This window comes from Rhinoraja longicauda, chromosome 3 (genome assembly GCF_053455715.1).
Source record: "Rhinoraja longicauda isolate Sanriku21f chromosome 3, sRhiLon1.1, whole genome shotgun sequence".
NCBI lineage: Eukaryota > Metazoa > Chordata > Chondrichthyes > Rajiformes > Arhynchobatidae > Rhinoraja > Rhinoraja longicauda.
This window is the reverse complement of record NC_135955.1, coordinates 52,823,128-52,842,169: the sequence shown is the minus strand read 5'-3', so window position 1 is coordinate 52,842,169 and position 19,042 is coordinate 52,823,128. Positions and strand designations below refer to the sequence as shown.

Genomic DNA, 19,042 nt, shown 5'->3' with positions numbered 1-19,042 from the left:
TAATCCTCTGAGTAATTGTGATTTCCAACAGATAAACATAGTGAAGGGAGAAAAGTATGGGTAAGTCGTAAACATCGCGATGTATCCTTGTTTAATATGCTGAGCATCAGCCACAATAAACAAATCATTTATGAACATAATTCAATGTGCAACAAAATGACAAGAAATGTTGTTCATGATCTAAAGTCAACTGTCTTGTGTTACAGTGGAGTAAACCTTGGCAATGGAATAACATGGCTGTTATAAGAGTTTGATTAAGTGGAGAAAGTGTAGAGACAAGTTTTGGGACAATAGTGCAGTAACTAAATGGGAACAAGGGTTTAAAGATAACCGAATAAGTACTGGTTGAATATGTACACCACGAAATGAAATAGTGAAATCAATTACTCGATTGTTGGAAGGAAAATATGGAGATAAAGGCGAGATGAAAAAGAAACTTAAATCAGCACCACAATTGCAGGAAACCCATAGGTATTAAGAGAATTAAAGCCGTGACAATGTTTTATAGTCATGGGCTGTGTTTGTGGAGGAATTAGTTACCGTTTTAAGATCAATGGTTGCAATGCTATTCTCATCTTCCCCAACCAGGATTATTACCATTCATAGGAAGACATTTTTTTTTCTTAGTTGCTTAATGTTATGTGGCCACAAGGCTACTTGCCGGAGAAGGTGTTATGGGTAAGAAAGTTAAATAATGAAATCTGGCTTTCTTTGTAGAAAGATACATTCAATCTATAAAAAACTGGTCTTAGTAGGTCTTATTCAGTAGTTGGAGAGAGTGTATGCACACAAAACAGTGTGTGCTGTACCACATTTGAGTTGCTTACTTTTTTCTCTCTAGTATTCTGAAATATTGAGAATAAACTGTCTTTTGATGAATCTTCTAATTCAAACTAATTGAATGTAGCAGTGTTAGCTAGATCCAAATCTCTACCACCACCTTTGTTAGGTCAGTGGGGTAATAATTGGAAATAGCCAATGTGTATTGTTCTTGAAGTATATCAGTCAAGATTGTGTTCAACTTTCTCAAGGCAACCTCACCCAAGGCCCCAAATGTTACTATAGATTGTGTCCTGCAAAGTTATCTGGGCTGGAGATGTCTGAATTTGATGCCACTGTTTATTGTTGATAGTCCATCATTTTTTAAAATTTTACATAATGCAAATTGCAATGTATTACACTACCAAAGTTGTTGGTTCATTTGGAAAGAAATGTTGCACATTTAAACCTCATGTTATGATAATCCTTTTGTTGCCTTCATAACCTCCTCCCAAACCACTTTTTCATCCCACATTACTTGCTTAAAACTTTAAAAAATTGTCAGAACTGGAGATAGACAATAGGTGCAGGAGAAGGCCATTCGGCCCTTCGAGCCAGCACCGCCATTCAATGTGATCATGGCTGATCATTCTCAGCATAGATAACCACAGCTGCAAAAGCATGGACTTATTCGGGATAGTCAGCATGGCTTTATGCAGGGAGGCCATATCTTACGAACGATTGAGTTTTTTTGATGAGGTGATGAAGATGATAGGGAAGTGGATGTTGTCTACATGGACTTTCGTAAAGCATTTGACAAGGTTTCCTGTGGTACAATGAACCCGAAAATTAAGGAAGATGGGATCCACAGAGACTTAGTAGATTGGATTCAAAATCGGTTTGGGCATTGAAAGAGGATAGTGGGCTAATCAGTCAGTTTGCAGATGACAAAAATTGACGGAGTAAGGAAGTTGTCAAAAGATTCTGCGGGGTACAGATCAGTCGGAAATGGCAGGTAAGTATGAATGGCGGCAATTTGTGAGGCAAAGTGTGAGAGGAAAGTATACAGTAACTTCTGGACCCTTAACAGCATTAATATCCAGACCCATTGTGGGTGCAAGTCCAGAGTTCCTTCAAAGTGGCAACAGAAGAAGGCAGATAGTATACTTGCCTTTATTGGTTGGGAAGTTAGATGCAGCTGTATAAAATTTGGTCTGGCCACATATGGAGTACTGGTTGTACTTGACATGCTACAGAAAGATTACAACAGCTCTGGAGGGTGCAAAAGGGTTCACCTGGATGTTAGGATGGAACTGCAGATGCTGGTTTAAACCTAAGATAGACACAAAAAGCTCAGACTAGCAGTTCTTTTTCATGCAGTAAAATCTCATTGGTTAAAAATACAAAGTAAAAAACATTGGGAGTAGTGCTTTTAATAAAAATGATATACTAATTCTACAGTATAAAAGTATTTTCTATAATAAATATTAGAAACAGTGTACAAATGTTTATAATTGCATAGTTGGCTATTTAGCTACATAGTTGTTTAAAATAATGTACAGAAGCTTTATCATTGTAAACCTATGTTCTATCTTTCAATTAGAAAAAACTACATTCAAATGTCATGGGCTTCCCTACACATTTCTAGGCAAGGTTCAAGACAGTTCTCATTCAGATGAAAAATTCTGGAAAACATCTGCTACCTCGATCCAGTTCCTGAAGCACGCTAAGCCATAAACTCGTATCTGTTTACGACCTTTATCAGTGATGACATCTCCATTCTGTTTCACAATTACCAGTTTTGGTATTGCTGTAATGGTGTATTTCTTCTTCAACTCTCTGATACACAAAGAAAAGTGTTAGTAAAGTATTACATCACAAAGCAGACAGTTCACTATCTGATGAAGGGTCTTGGTTTGAAACATTCATTGTTTCTTTCTCCATGGATGTTCTCTGACTTTCTGAGTAACCCTGGCATTTTAATTATTTTTATTTTCAACTTTGTATTTTCCCCATCTACAACTTTGGTGCTATTTTCTGGAAGTTCCATACATTCTAGTCAGTCCTTTTTTTCTAAAATAGCTCCAACAGGTATTGTGTCAATTAAGGGAATATAAAGGTAATAAAACTCATGTGAGCGAGAGATGAACAGGATAGCTTTCAAAGCATAATATAGCTTCCACAGCTATACATTTCTCTGTCTTAATCGTTTGGATCAACCAAAAGAGAAATATTTTGATGTTAAAAATTGAATGACTGAAAATCAGTATTTTCTTGGCAGTAGGGTTTTTTCAAATAATGTTAATTTAAACAAATTATTTTGTAATTCTCAAACCTTGCGTATAGCAGGGACTATCTGCCTCAATAATATCCTTTAACAAACGCAATTCTACACTAACAATCTAGTTGATACTTAATAGTTCTTTAAAATTACCAAGTAAGGTACTCTAGGAAAATAACTGCAGATGCTGGTACAAATCGAAGGTATCACAAAATGCTGGAGTAACTCAGCAGGTCAGGCAGCATCTAGGAGAGAGGGAATGGGTGACGATTCGGGTCGAGACCCTTCTTCAGACTGACGAGGACTCAGTTACAGTGCCCTCCATAATGTTTGGGACAAAGACCCATCATTTATTTATTTGACTCTGTACTCCACAATTTGAGATTTGTAATAGAAAAAAAAATCACATGTGGTTAAAGTGCACATGGTCAGATTTTATTAAAGGCCATTTTTATACATTTTGGTTTCACCATGTAGAAATTACAGCTGTGTTCATACATAGTTCCCCCATTTCAGGGCACCATAATGTTTGGGACACATGGCTTCATGGGTGTTTGTAATTGTTCAGGTATGTTTAATTGCCTCCTTAATGCAGGTAATAGAGAGCTCTCAGCACCGTCTTTCCTCCAGTCTTTCCATCACCTTTGGAAACTTTTATTGCTATTTACCAGCATGAAGACCAAAGTTGTGCCAGTGAAAGTCAAAGAAGCCAATATGAGACTGAGAACAAGAATAAAACTGTTAAGAGACATCAGCCAAACCTTAGGCTTACCAAAATCAACTGTTTGGAACATCATTAAGAAGAAAGAGAGCACTGGTGAGCTTACTAATCACAAAGGGCCTTGCAAGCCAAGGAAGACCTCCACAGCTGATGACAGAATAATTCTCTCTATAATAAAGAAAAATCCCCAAAAACCTGTCCGACAGATCAGAACCATTCTTCAGATGTGAATTTGTCAATGACCACTGTCCGCAGAAGACTTCATGAACAGAAATACAGAGGCTACACTGCAAGATGCAAACCACTGGTTAGCCGCAAAAGTAGGATAGCCAGGTTTGCCAAGAAGTACTTAAAAGGGCAACCACAGTTCTGGAAAAAGGCCTTGTGGACAGAAGAGACGAAGATTAACTTATATGAGAGTGATGGCAAGAGCAAAGTATGGAGGAGAGAAGGCACTGCCCAAGATCCAAAGCATGCAACCTCATCTGTGAAACACCGTGGTGGGGGTGTAATGGCCTTGGGCATGTATGACTGCTGAAGGTACTGACTCACTTATCGTCACTGATGATACAACTGCTGATGGTAGGAGCATAATGAATCTGGTGTATAGACACATCCTATCTGCTCAAGTTCAAACAATTGCCTCAAAACTCATTGGTTCATTCTACAGCAAGACAATGATCCCAAATATACTGCTAAAGCAACAATGGATTTTTTCAAAGCAAAGAAATGGGTCAATTCTTGAGTGGCCAAGTCAATCACACGATCTGAACCCAATTGAGCATGCCTTTTATATGCTGAAGAGAAAACTGAAGGGGACTAGCCCCCAAAACAAGCATAAGCTAAAGATGGCTGCAATACAGGCCTGGCAGAGCATCACCAGAGAAGACACCCAGCAACTGGTGATGTCCATGAATCGCAGATTGCATGCAAAGGATATGCAACAAAATACTAAACATGACTACTTTCACTTACATCACATTGCTGTGTCCCAAGCATTATGGTGCTCTGAAATGGGGGGGATTATGTATAAACACTGTTGTAATTTCTACATGGTGAAACCAAAATGTAAAAAAGTGGCCTTTATTAAAATCTGACAATGTGCACTTTAACCACATGTGATTTTTTTCTATTACAAATCTCAAATTGTGGAGTACAGAGGCAAATAAATAAATGACGGGTCTTTGTCCCAAACATGGTAAACATGGTAGGCGTTTCAGGTTGGGACCCTTCCTCAGAGATCATGTTTTGACATACAGTGCAAAACATGATCTCTGAGGAAGGGTCCCGAACTGAAACCCCTACCATGTTCTCCAGGGATGCTACCTGCCCTGCAGGGTTCCTCTTTCCATGAATTTAGACTTAGCTCACCAAATTTGGAGTAGGCAAAATCTCTCCCAGCTTGTTGCAACTGAAAAAAACCTATCATCACAAGTCAAGAGTGTTTTATTGTCATGTGTACCAGATAGAACAATTAAATTCTTACTTGCTACATCACAACAGAATATGTAAACAATATGATAAATGAGAGAAAAATAAGTGTGTATATATACGTGAGGACTATGTGTCTAAGTTGGGAGAGCTAACCGACAAACTAGCCAGTATATTGTTACACAGACTAGATGAGGTCTGGCTGCTACTCCACTTCCTCTTTAGATGGTGAAATGGCCCCACAATTGATTGATCAACAGTTGAAAGTCACAGAGTATTTCACAAGGATGCACCACCGCTGATCGAGCCCCGAAAGATCCGGTTAGTAAAGTGTCCAGTTGGCAGTGAAGAATGTAATTCAACACATTCACACCAATCTACATGTTGCAAATGTATTGAGATTAGCACCACTAATATGTATGACCAAAATTGATTCAAAGAAGGCGTCTTCATACTGAGAACATCCTTGGTTGTATGGAATCAACACTGTGCTCAATGGATCAGCAGGATCTGTAGAAAGGCCCCCTCACTTGTATACCTATTTCTTGACAGGCTCACCCACTCCAATTAATCTTAAGAAGGATCCCAATCTGAAACATTACCTATCCATGTCTTCCAGAGATTTCTGCTTCATACTCCAGCATTTTGTTTTTTTCTATATGAAGTGAAATTGTATTAATGTTGTTGTTCTTTTATCAGAACTGACCTGAAACATTAATTATTTCTTTTAACACACATGCTCCTGCAATTTATATTTTTAATAATAATTTGAATTCCAACATTGGCAGCTTTTTGGGGCTTTTGGATTGTGTTAAATGGGATCAAATTTAGCACATCAAAACTGGGCATTCGTGAGATGGTGTAGCCATCATAAACAGAATTTAATTCCATTACAGTTGCGACTCTACCTTTACAATCAAGCAACCCGATTAACCTTGACTCAACAGTGACTGCAGAAGGGATGCTTTGAAGGAATAGCTTTACCATCTGGTGTCACATTGTACACAAAAGGATTATTTTTGTGATTACAGGAATTAAGTTATTCAATATCATGGTGTTGCTACTTTGTTCTTGGGGACATCCCTATTTAATGATTGATATCTATCCATTATAATAAATATTTTCTGAGCCACCCTACATTCACAGAATCAATCATTGTGCTATCTTCGACAAAAGTAGCTGGCTGAGCATTAGCCATCAAGAAACTGTTCAAAAGCACTCACCTGTGCCATCGCTGACATGTACAATGTCTACCGAGGACAGTTTATGCACATTTTGTCTACAAACATATCCAAGACCTCTACCATCAAGAAATACAAATGCAGCAAACAAAGGGCAACAAAGGTTATCCTCCACATAACATGCCAATCCTATTTGGAACTCTCCCTTGTCCAGGGTCAGTGGGTCTAAATCTTACAACTCTCTTGTAAGATTTCTCAAAAAACACAATGGGAATACCTGAAGGGTGGCAGCAATTAAAGAAGATGATTCATCAAACACCTCTCAAAGATTATTAGAGATGTTCAATAGATTCTTGCCTAGTCACTGATGTCCATATCCAAAAATAAAATAAAAAATAGTTGGGATCTTTCGAACATAGAACACTATAACATACCTTTGGCCCACAATACTTCTGCCGAACATGATACCTAGCTGAACTGATCTCGTTTGCCTGCAAGTGATCCATATAACTCAATTCCTTGCAAATCCATGTGTCTATCTAAAAGCTTCTTAACCACCACTATTGGATCTGCCTCTATAACCCCTGGCAATGCGTACCAGGCCCCTACCACTCTGTAAAAAAAAAACTATCCCGCACATCTCCAATATCTCCCCCCCCCCCCCCCCCCCCCCCTCTCACCTTATAGCTGTGCTCTCCAGTGTTGGACATTTCCACCCTACAATAGGGTAGCTGACAGTCTATCCCATCTATATCTGTCAGAATTTTATATACTTCTGTCAGGTTTGTCCTCGACCTCCAATGTTCCAGAGAAAACAATCCAAGTCTATCCAACTTCACCCTATAGCTGAAACCCGGCAGGATTCTGATAATCCTCTCTGAAGATTCTACATCTTTCCTGTAACGGAGCAACCAGAACTGCATGCAATACTCCAAAAGAAGCCTAACGAAAGTCCTATAGAGCTGCACCATGACTTCCTGACTTATATTCAATGTCCCTAGTAATGAAGACAAACATCCCATATGCCTTCTTTTCCACCATATCAGTCACTTTTCCACCATATCAGTCACTACGCTGTCACTTTTAGTGAGCAATGAACTGACTCCAAGATCCCTCTGCACATCAATGCTGTTAATAGTCTTGCCATTAATTGTATGCTCTTTCCTTACATTCAAACTCCCGAAGTGCAACACCTCACATTTGCTTGGGTTAAACTCCATCTGCCACTTCACCACCCATTTCTGCAGCTGATCTATATCCTGCTGTATCTATTTCCTCACGGTCTGCAATTCTTCCAATTTTGGTGTCGTTTGCAAACTTACTCACCAACACATCTACATTTACATCTAGGTCATTTATATATAATCACAAACAGCAAACGTTCCAGCACAGATCCCTGTAGCACTCTACTGGACACAGACTTCCAGCCAGAATATCTACCTTTCACCATAACCCTCTGTTTTCTATGAATAAGCCAGTTCTGAATCTATACAACCAAGTCATCGTGAATCCCGTACTTTTTAATCTTCCGGATCAGCCTTCCATGAGGGACATCAAAAGCCTTACTAAAATCCACCTATATAACATCCTGTGGTTTTATAATTATTATTTTTTTAAACAAGGAGGTATTGTGAAAGCTACGTAAATTATTAGGCCATCATTTGCCCACTTAGGTAAGACATACATCGTCCATAGCCATATTTTTGACCAAAATAACAGTTTTTCCAGTATTTTGGGCCATCTCTCAATCATCTTTGGAACAGATTATCTTATCGCTTATAAGCAAATCAAAGGTTCTAGGAATCTGATAAGTAAACAAGGCCAAGAATCAGGTAGGCCTTTCACACGTTGAATAGTGGAGCCTTAGTGAAGACTTACTCTTGCTATTTTGCCTCTTTGTGTGCTCACTATTGTTTGTGAGTATTGCTGTATACAAATTGGCAATATTACATTATAATAGTAACTGCACTTCAAAAGATATTACTCATTCTGTAAAGTGCTTTAACACATTCTATCATCATGAAAGGGCTTTTAGAAATACAATTCTGCCTTTCATTTCAGAAAGAAGATCAAACCTAGTGCTGAGATACAAAAGACTAATTTAGTAACTCGAAATCCTGAGCATTTTGTATTAAGAAAATGACCTGGCGGGTTGCATTAATGCATAAGCATCACAGAGCAGCAAGCTTCTATAAAAGCTTTTAAATGTTAAAGTGATTTTTCAAAGGATGCATGGAAAAGAGACAGAAAATTTGAGATTGGCACATCCACAATGACCCAAATGACTATTGTAAAAATTTGGGATTTCAAATCAATTGTAATAACGTTTGCCCATCTAATGTAATGCAGAATGTCCCATGTTTGATAGTGAGATCACATTTACATGGAATCGTTATCAAAAAGAATCTTAGTCAATAATTATCACTTAAAATACAAATCACCTCACTAAATCACAGCATAAATGTCAATTGTTATTCTTAAGAGAATGTTCACCTTGAAGTCTGCTGTGAGCAACAGGGCTCAACAGTAAGATAAGCCTCCTTACTTTAAATCCACAGCACAGAAAATTTACAAAAAACTGCTGACAAGCCTGGTATAATAGACGAGTATAAATTCCAAGACTGCTTCTTCTGCACTTTATTAAATTTGAAAAGCAAAATTATTCAATAATATTCAAACACCTTTCACACATCAAAACTCTTCAAATACTTTCCTGTTTTGTGACTCATGCAAAACCAACAGATAGGTGCATAAAGCAGAAGAGATAATCTCACAAAGAATCATACAGCACTGAAATAGGCTCTTCAGCCCACCACGTTTATGCTGACCTTTTTGCCCATCTATATTAATCACATTTGCTTGCATCAAATTTGTATCCTTCTATACTTTTCCTATTTAAATTACGTCTAAATATCTCTTAAAATTAGTGATCTGACTCCTCCATCACATCTTTTGGCTGTGCATTCCAGATAAAAAGCATTCTATGCATTAACTTTCCCCTCAAACCCTCTTTAAAACCTTCCTCTCACCTACTCCAACTATGGGAAGAAGATTATGACTATCTACTCTTGGGCTCTTATAATTTTTATACCTCTAAGTGGTCACCCAGCAACATCTCTTGCTACAGGGAAAACAAGGCAAACCTATCCAATCTTCCCCTACTACTAAAGTCCTCCAATTTAGGTAACATTATGTTACATTTCCTCTGCACACGCCCAATGCAACCTCATCCTTGCTATAATAGAGTGACCAGAATTACACACAACATTCCCAAGTGCAGTCCAACCATTGGCTTGTAGAGCTACAACATAACGTTCCAACTTCTATATTCTATGCCCTGACCAATGGACCCAGGCATGCCATATGTCTTCTTCACCACCACATACCCCACCGTACATATCCTATTCCTATTTGACTTTCCAAAGTACATCACCCCACATTTGTCAATTAAATTCCATTCGCAAATAATTGACTAGCAGTGACTAATTGAATAATTGACTCGCAGTGACGAGTGAGATGCTGCAAGGCTCAGTGCTGTGACCCCAGTTATTTACAATATAAATTAACGATTCTAGACAAAGGAATCAAATGTAACATCTCCAAGTTTGTAAATGACACCAAGCTGGGTGGCAGTGTGAACTGCGAGAAGGATACTATGAGGCTGCAGAGTGAGTTGGATAGTTGGGTGAGTGGGCAGATGCAGTATAATGTGGATAAATGTGAAGTTATCCACTTTGGTGGCAAGAGCAAGAAGCCAATTATCTGAATGGTGTCAGATTAGGAAAAGGGGAGGTGCAATGAGACCTGGGTGTCCCTGTACATCAGTCACTGAAAGTAAGAAAGCAGGTACAGCAGGCCGTGAAGAACGCAAATGGCATATTGGCCTTAATAGTGAGAGGATTTGAGTATAGGAGCAAGGAGGCCGTATTACAGTTGCACAGTGAGACCGCACCTGGAGTATTGTGTGAAGTTTTGGCCTCCTAATTTGGGGAAGGACATTCTTGCTATTGAGGGAGTGCAGCGTAGGTTCACCAGGTTAATTCCCAAGATGGCGGGACTGACATATGATGAAAGAATGGATCGACTGGGCTTATAATCACTGGAATTTTGAGGAATGAGAGGTGATCTTATTGAAACACATAAAATTCTTAAGGGATTGGACAGGCTAGATGCAGGAAAAATGTTCCTGATGTTGGGGGAGTCGATAACCAGTGGTCACAGTTTAAGAATAAGGGGTAGGCCATTAGGACTGAGATGAGGGAAAACTTTTTCATCCAGTGTTGTGAATCTGTGGAATTCTCTGCCACAGAAGGCAGTGGAAGGCATTTCACTGGATGTATTTAAGAGAGAGTTAGATCTAGCTCTTAGGGCTAATGGAACCAAGGGCTCGAAGGGCCGAACGGCCTACTCCTGCACCTATTTTCTATGTTTCTAATTCACCCAATTTTTGATCTATATCCTAATGTAGCCCAGACAATCTTCCTTGCTACTCACAACAGTGCCAACTTTTGTGTCTACAACCTAGCTAATTATAAATTCTACGTTCACATCCAAGTTGCTAATATGTATCGCAACCATGAATGGTCCCAACATTAATCCTTACAGCACAAAACTGGTTATTGATTTTTAATCAAAAAGGCATTCTTCTGTCTAGCTCCTTTCACCAAGCCAATTTTGAATACAATTAACCAGCTCACCTTGGATTTCAAGTGCCTTAACTATCTGAATGAATGTACCATGCAGAACCTTGTTGAATGCCTTACTAAAGTCAACATACATTGTCTCGACCACCCTGTCTTAATCTTAGTTACCTGCTCAAAAAACCCAGTAAAATTAGTGAGACAGGATTTCTCCTGGTGACCATCCCTGATCATCTCTTACTTTTCCAATTGAACATAAATCCTATTCTTTAGGATTTTCTCCAATAATTTTGTTACATTGATACAAAGCTCACAGACCTGTAATTGTTCAACTTATGCCCATCTGTCCATCTTAAAGGAATAACATTAGCTATTCTCTAGTCTTCTGGCAACTCATCTGTGACTATCCAAGATGCAAAAACATCTTATCAAGTCCCCAGCTATCTCCTTCCTTACTTCCAATAGCTACCTCTGATAGATTTCATCAGGTCCCGCAGATTTATTTAACCACTTCTATGCATTTCATCAAATCCACCACCTCCCCCTTAATACTGTCCTGTACCAGATTTTATCCATGTACCGTTTTCTGATATCACTATTTTCCTTTGTGTTTTCATTGGTGAATACAAATGAGAAATGTTCATTTAGGTCCTCATCTACATTGCTTGACTCGACACATAGATTAACCTGCTATTCCCAAGATGTCCACTCTTTCCCTCTTGTCCCGATGCACTTAATGTCTTGGGATTCTCATTAATTTTACTTGGCAAAAATATTTTGTGATCCGTTGCCACACTAATTTAGTGCTTAAATACTCTCCTCCACACTATATTCCTCCCGAGACTCCCTCTGTTCCAGTTGCCTATACCTGCCATTCGTCTCCCCCTTTTTTCCTAACCAAATCTTCAATATCCTTTCATCCAAGCTAACCTCACTTTTCATTTTACCGGAACATGCTGGTCCTGCAGTCCAACTGGATCTTTTTTGTATTTTAATTCCCTTTTCAGCTGTTGTTTTGGTCCCAAACTACCTGCACCATATCTTCTCTTACACTATTGAAATCAGCTTTCCCCAATTCAAGAACTTAATTTGAGGAAAAATCTAATCCCTTTCTGTAACTATCATGAAACTTGCAGAATTATGGTCACTGTTCCCAAACCGGTCTGCCACTGACACTTCCACCACTTTCCCAGTTATCTTTCCTAAGGACAAGTTTGAGTATAACTATGTACATATTGTTTCAAAAAACTTTCTTGGACACACTTAATAAATTCATAAATTATAGGAGCAGAATTAGGCCATTTGGCCCATCAAGTCTACTCTGCGATTCAATCACGGGTGATCTATCGTTCCCTCACAACCCCATTCTCCTGCCTACACCCTATAACCCCTGACACCTTCACCTAGTAAGAATATATCAATCTCCGCCGTAAAAATATCCATTGACTTAGCCTCCATAGCCTTCTGTGGCAATGAATTCCACAGATTCACCACCCTCTTACTAAAGAAATTTCAGCTCATCTAAGCCCCTTGCAGAAGGCAATAACTAAATTAAAGTTGGCTGACAAAATGTTACCTGTCAAAACACTATTTTGGTACATCTGAAACAAAAAGTTAGGTACTCTGGTGAAATTGAGTGCCTGTTTTCCAGTGCATCAACTCATGTGCAATTTACTGGTTCTAAATCTGATAGTTCCTTGGACGCATATAAACTGAACAAGTAACTGACTCATGACTGCAGTAAATATAATCCTTCATATTTGCAGAAGATGGGAAAATTGTCCATTTGACAGAATAGTTATTCTGCCAATCATCGACCAAAAACCAACCTGTTTATCTCTCATTCCCAGTTCTGACAAAACGGCCCATAAACAAAATTTGAACTTGGGTTGAGGATCTTTTGGAAAGATAAAGGAGAGAAACAAGAAATTGATGGCATAGAAATTCTTTGCAAGAGTCAACCTTTGTTGAATGAAATCTGCGTTACGATAAAACTCAGGATGAACTGTCTTGTTTTCTTGCTCCATATCAATGCCCTGTATTTACTTTCATTTGTATGACCATTCAATGCGAATGCATGGCAACAACATGGAAACAATTGTGAATCCTTTCTCCTTCCATATGAACTTACATTGAATGATCACACAAAAATGAATGCATTTACTCCAAGGTGTGTCAAAAACGATAGCTTAAACTCTTGCAGTTCACAGTATGGGAATATGAGGCTGCAACTAAAAGTTATTTATCCCAGACATTCCGTGATGATTAAAAAAACTATTTCATTGATATAGTAATTGCAATCTTAAACGCGAACTGTATTATTCCCACATATCCATCTGCTGATCATATAAAGTAATAAAAACCAAATGCAGGAAACACTCAGTTGGTCAGGCAGCTTGCGCGATAACGTTTTATATCCGAGACCTTTCCTCTCCTGAGGAAGGATATGGAACCTGAGATGTAAAGTCAGTTCCCCTCTTCACACGAGCTGCCCGAGCTGCCGAGTGTTTGCAGAATTTGCTCTTTTAATTTCAGATTTCCAGCATCTGCAGCTCCCGCCATTCCCCGGTTTTCTCATCATATATACGGTGATATCTCGGCCATCAGGAGGCTCCCACACTCACGTTTTGTACTGATCCTTCCAGGGCAGTGCCAGCCAGTCTCCGTGCATCGCTGCCATGTAGCTGTTCATGTCGGCCTGGCTCTTATCAGAGGATACGAAGACGATCTCGAACTGCGCCGCCGGCTCCGTCTCCAACATCAGCTCGGTGTAGAACTCGCACAAGCGCGGCGTGAAGTCGCGGCACGGAGGGCACCAGCCCCCCGAGAAATAGATGCCCACAACTTTGTTCTTCAGCGCCTCCTCCGGGTCGACCGCCTCGCCGTCCTTGCTGACCAGCATGTGCCCTGCGAACACGTCCACCATCTCCCCGCGCCGGAGTGGGGGCCTGTGGGCGGCGGCGGCCACGTTAACAGCCGAGTCCGAGCTCCGCTGCGCTCCGGCCGCCACGCGCCCAGCGCTGGTTTCAAAGCGGCTCCTCCCCGCCCGCCCGGGACGCGTCACTCGCTGCACGGCGACACGCGCGCCCCATTCAAAACCCCGTCCCGGCGCCGAGCTCGCGCGGTCTGTTGTGGAAGCGCTAGCGCCTGGATCAGAGATACAGCAGGGAGGCAGGCAGGCCCTTCGGCCCACGAAGATGTGGGGTGGGGGGAGACAGGCCCTTCGGCCCATAAAGATGGGGGGGGGGGGGGGGAACAGACCCTCTAGTCCACTACAACCAAAGCTCACCCGTGCACTTTATTCCCACTTTCGCAACCACTCCCCACACAATTTTACAGGAGCCAATTAACCTAACCTTGGGATGTAGGCGGATACTGGAGCACCCCCAGATGAAACCCAAACGGTCACAGAGAGAACGTGCAAACTCCACACAGACAGCAGCCGAGGTCTGGATCGAACTCTGGTGCTGTACGGGATAGTCAGGTGCCAGATCACCCATCTGTCTCTTGCAGGGATAGACTACAGGCCTCTGAGTATAATATCAGTGGTAAGGAAATTATGAGAACAATTTCATGGGAATAGCTTTATCGACATTGGAAAGGTAGTGGTTGATTAGGGATGGGCAACATGGCTTTGTTAGTTATAAATCCGGTTTCAGTACATTATTTAAATTTTGTGAAAAAACAACTAGAAATAGTGAGGGTTGTCTAACGCTACAGCATAATTTAGGTCAGCAGTAGAGATTTGGGTGGAATAATGGCAGATGGAATTTAATTCTGGTAAGTGCAAGGTGAAGTATTTTTGGAGGGTAAGCAAACCCAAGGTATTAAATGATAGGGCCATAGGAATAATCATGAACAAAAATCTTGGGTTACATCTTTGTAAATGGCTGTAATGATGGAGAGGGTGGCGAAGCTGTGGTCGTAGAGTTATCTGGAAGAGGGTGGTGAAGGCTTTCTATGGGATGCTTACCTTCACTGTCTGGGGCAAATAACATAAGAGCTGGGATGTCAAGTTACAACATTATGAAACACTGCTCAAGTCCAACTTGGAGTTTTGTGCACAGTTTTGGTTGCCACACTATAGGAGGGATAATATTATGCAGGAAAAATTGTAGAAGACATTCACCGGGATGTTGTCTGGAAGAAAGCATTTCAGTCTTGAGGGGATTGGACAGGATAGGTTTCATTTACCTATAGTAGAGGAAGCTGAGGACTACTTAATAGAGGTACACAATATTGTAAGCCATAGAAACAAGGAACTGCAGATGCTGATTCGCAACAAAAAAAAAAAGACATAACGTGCTAGAATAACTCAGCGGGTCAGGCAGCATCTCTGGAGAACATACATAGGAGATTTTTCGGGTTGGGACCCTTCTTCAGACAGAAGGATGGTCTTGACCCGGAATGTCACCTATTCATGTTCCCTAGAAGCTGCCCGATCCACTGAGTTACTCAGCATTATCTGTCTAATATAATGTGGGTTAGATTTATTATTATTGTCGTGTGTACTGAGGTACAGTGAAAAGCTTTGTTTGCATGCTATCCAATCAGATCAGATATACCATACAATCAGTTTGAACTCAAGTACAATACATAAGAGCAATGGGGAAGATACAAAGTGCATAAGCGTCCAATGTCCTCAATAAGGTAGAGTTAAATTGAACATCTTATGAAAGGAGCGTTCAGTAGCCTGATAATGGAAGGGAAGACACTGCTTACCTTCTGAATGACCGGGTCTTTGATTCTGTTGGCTGCTTTTCAAAGGCTGGATGAAGTGTAGATAGTCAGATTTCTTTCACATTCTGTGGATGTTTAAAACGAGAGTGCATAGGTTTAAATTCACAAAATGCTGGAGTAACTCAGCAGGTCAGGCAGCATCTCAGGAGAGAAGGAATGGGTGACGTTTCGCTTTGAGACCCTTCTTCAGACTGCATAGGTTTAAAGTGAGCGACAGGAATTTAGAAAGAATCTGAGGGGAACGTTTTCACCATAATGATTGGAATATGCCCGAGGAATTATTGATAACAGATAACCTCAACTTTTAAGATGCATCTAAATGAGCACTAGAATTGCCAAGACATAAAGGATAAGGTCCTAATGTGGGTAAATAGAATTAATATAAATGGATGCTACCGTCAGTGGTGATGTAATGTGCCAAAGGGTCTGCTGTGACTCTGTGACACTTATTTTTCCAATTTTCCATCATTTGCAGTATTTTGCTTTTTCCATTCTAGAAATAGGTACCTGCCAATTAGTTGTGGTTCTCTTAATTACCTAGTTCTCCTGATTACCATCCTCTATGGATTTCTTTCTCCCCAGTCAGTATTTTTGTGTGATGCACTGCTGTGATTACTTCGGTCAAAAATAACAAAAACAAAGGTTGAAAATGCTGTGAATCAGAATCAACCTAAATGTTAACTTTGTTTCTCTCTCGACAGATGATCCACAGAGTAATTCCAGCATTTTCTGTTTCAAACTTCCTGTTGTATATTTGGCTAATCACACAGCATTGCAGAAAATCAGTATAAGTTTCATGAAAGTTAGACAATTCAAATGTTCCAATTCTATATCACAGAAATCACCCATCTCACCTCTGATTTATTTGTCAAGAACCATTTGTGAATATCACAAATATTCAAATCTATAACAATGATATATATATATCTCATTGTTAGTAGTTTTTGAATATTTGTGATATTCATAAATGGTTCTTGACAAATATATATATATATATATATATATCATGCTTAACAAATTGATATACGTATATCTATAACTAAAATTGTGGGTTTATGGGTATGGGTTTTGGGTTTATATACAGTGCCCTCCATAATGTTTGGGACAAGGACCATCATTTATGGGTTTTGGGTTTATATACAGTGCCCTCCATAATGTTTGGGACAAAGACCCATCATTTATTTATTTGCCTCTGTGCTCCACAATTTGAGATTTGTAATAGAAAAAATCACATGTGGTTAAAGTGTACATTGTCAGATTTTAATAAAGGCCATTTTTATACATTTTGGTTTCACCATGTAAAAATTGCAGCAGTGTTTATACATAGTCCCCACATTTCAGGGCACCATAATGTTTGGAACGCAGCAATGTCATGTAAATGAAAGTAGTCATGTTTAGTATTTTGTTGCATATCCTTTGCATGCAATGACTGCTTGAAGTCTGTGATTCATGGGCATCACCAGTTGCTAGGTGTCTTCTCTGGTGATGCTCTGCCAGGCCTGTATTGCAGCCATCTTTAGCTTATGCTTGTTTTGGGGGTTCGTATTCTTCAGTTTGCTCTTCAGCATATAAAAGGCATGCTCAATCAGGTTCAGTCAGGTGACTGACTTGGCCACTCAAGAATTGACCAGTTTTCAGTTTCGAAAAACTCCTTTGTTGCTTTAACAGTATGTTAGATATCATTGTCTTACAGTAGAATGAACTATCAGCCAACGGGTTTTGAGGCATGTGTCTATACACTTCAGAATTCATTATGCTACTTCTATCTGCAGTTGTGTCACCACTGAAAATAAGTGAGCCAGTACCTTCAGCAGCCCTACATGCCCAGGCCATAACACCCCCACCACCGTGTTTCACAGATGAGGTGGTATGTTTTGGATCTTGGGTGGTCCTTCTCTCCTCCATACTTTGCTCTTGCCATCACTCTGATATAAGTTAATCTTCGTCTCATCTGTCCACAAGACCTTTTTCCAGAACTGTGGTTGCTCTTTTAAGTACTTCTTGGCAAACTGTAACCTGGTCATCCTATTTTTGCGGCTAACCAGTGGTTTGCATCTTGCAGTGGAGCCTCTGTATTTCTGTTCATGAAGTCTTCTGCGGACAGTGGTCATTGACAAATCCACACCTGACTTCTGAAGAGTGTTTCTAATCTGTCGGACAGGTGTTTGGGGATTTTTCTTTATTTTGGAGAGAATTGTTCTGTCATCAGCTATGGAGGTCTTCCTTGGCCTGTGCCAGTCCTTTTGTGCTTAGTAAGCTCAGCAGTGCTCTATTTCTTCTTAATGATATTCCAAACAGTTGATTTTGGTAAGCCTAAGGTTTGGTTGATGTGTCTAACAGTATTATTCTTGTTTCTCAGTCTCATAATGGCTTCTGTGACTTTCATTGGCACAATTTGGGTCCTCATGTTGATAAACAGCAATAAAAGTTTCCAAAGGTGATGGAAATGGAGGAAAGACTAGGTGCTGAGAGCTCTCTTATACCTGCATCAAGGAGGCATTTAAACACAGCTGAGCAATTACAAACACCTGTGAAGCCATGTGTCCCAAACATTATGGTGCCCTGAAATTGGGGGGGGGGGGGGGGGGGGGGGGACTATGTATATACACAGCTATAATTTCTACATGGTGAAACCAAAATGTATAAAAATGGCCTTTATTAAAATCTGACAATGTGCACTTTAACCACATGTGATTGTTTTTCAATTGTATGTTTCAAATTGTGGAGTACAGAAGCAAATAAATAAATGATGGGTCTTTGCCCCAAACGTTATGAAGGGCACTGTTTATAAATAATGATTCATTATTAGATAAATCTTAAGAATGAAACCCTTTAAGCTCCAGACATTTAAAACAGTTAACCCTATCTCTGTTAACTCAATGAAATCAAACAATGTGTGTAGTACCTTGTACTTACCCACCCTTCTGCTTCGTCTCTGCCTTTAATAAACAACTCACTGTTCCTGCATAGGGGCAGAATCCACAGCATATGTGCAGGGAAATCCATGGAAAATTTAACTTCATGAAGAATCCAATGACAGAACCCAGGCATAATCTTCCATCTCGTTCAAAAACTGATGGGTTCGGAATTCAAATTGAATCAACGTATTTTCATTGGTACACATCCCACTGCAATTTGTGAGAGAAATGTTGGAATTCAAGACATTTGTACATTTTCCTTTAACTGGTTGAGATGTATGCACCCCTGGTCAAATATCCAGCAGGCAGTGCACCTGATTAATCAAATCTATGCCATTTAAATTATTGAATGTTGTTGTAACAGATTTTGA

The 19,042-nt window shown here is 39.9% G+C and overlaps 1 protein-coding gene across 2 annotated transcripts; it reads right to left on the bottom strand.

The window, feature by feature from the left end:
- Nucleotides 1-80: 80 nt before the first annotated feature.
- Nucleotides 81-14,046, bottom strand: nxnl2 (nucleoredoxin like 2). Of its 2 annotated transcripts, XM_078396975.1 has the most exons (3): nt 13,638-14,046; nt 2,463-2,598; nt 81-2,092 (listed from the first exon to the last, which is right to left on the bottom strand). In XM_078396975.1, exons 1-3 carry the CDS (start codon nt 13,937-13,939, stop codon nt 2,087-2,089), a joined length of 444 nt encoding a protein of 147 aa, XP_078253101.1. In that variant the 5' UTR covers nt 13,940-14,046; the 3' UTR covers nt 81-2,086. The 2 variants fall into 2 exon arrangements, with proteins under 2 accessions (XP_078253101.1, XP_078253100.1); XM_078396974.1 differs by lacking the exon at nt 81-2,092 and having other exon boundaries at nt 2,198-2,598.
- Nucleotides 14,047-19,042: the final 4,996 nt, after the last annotated feature.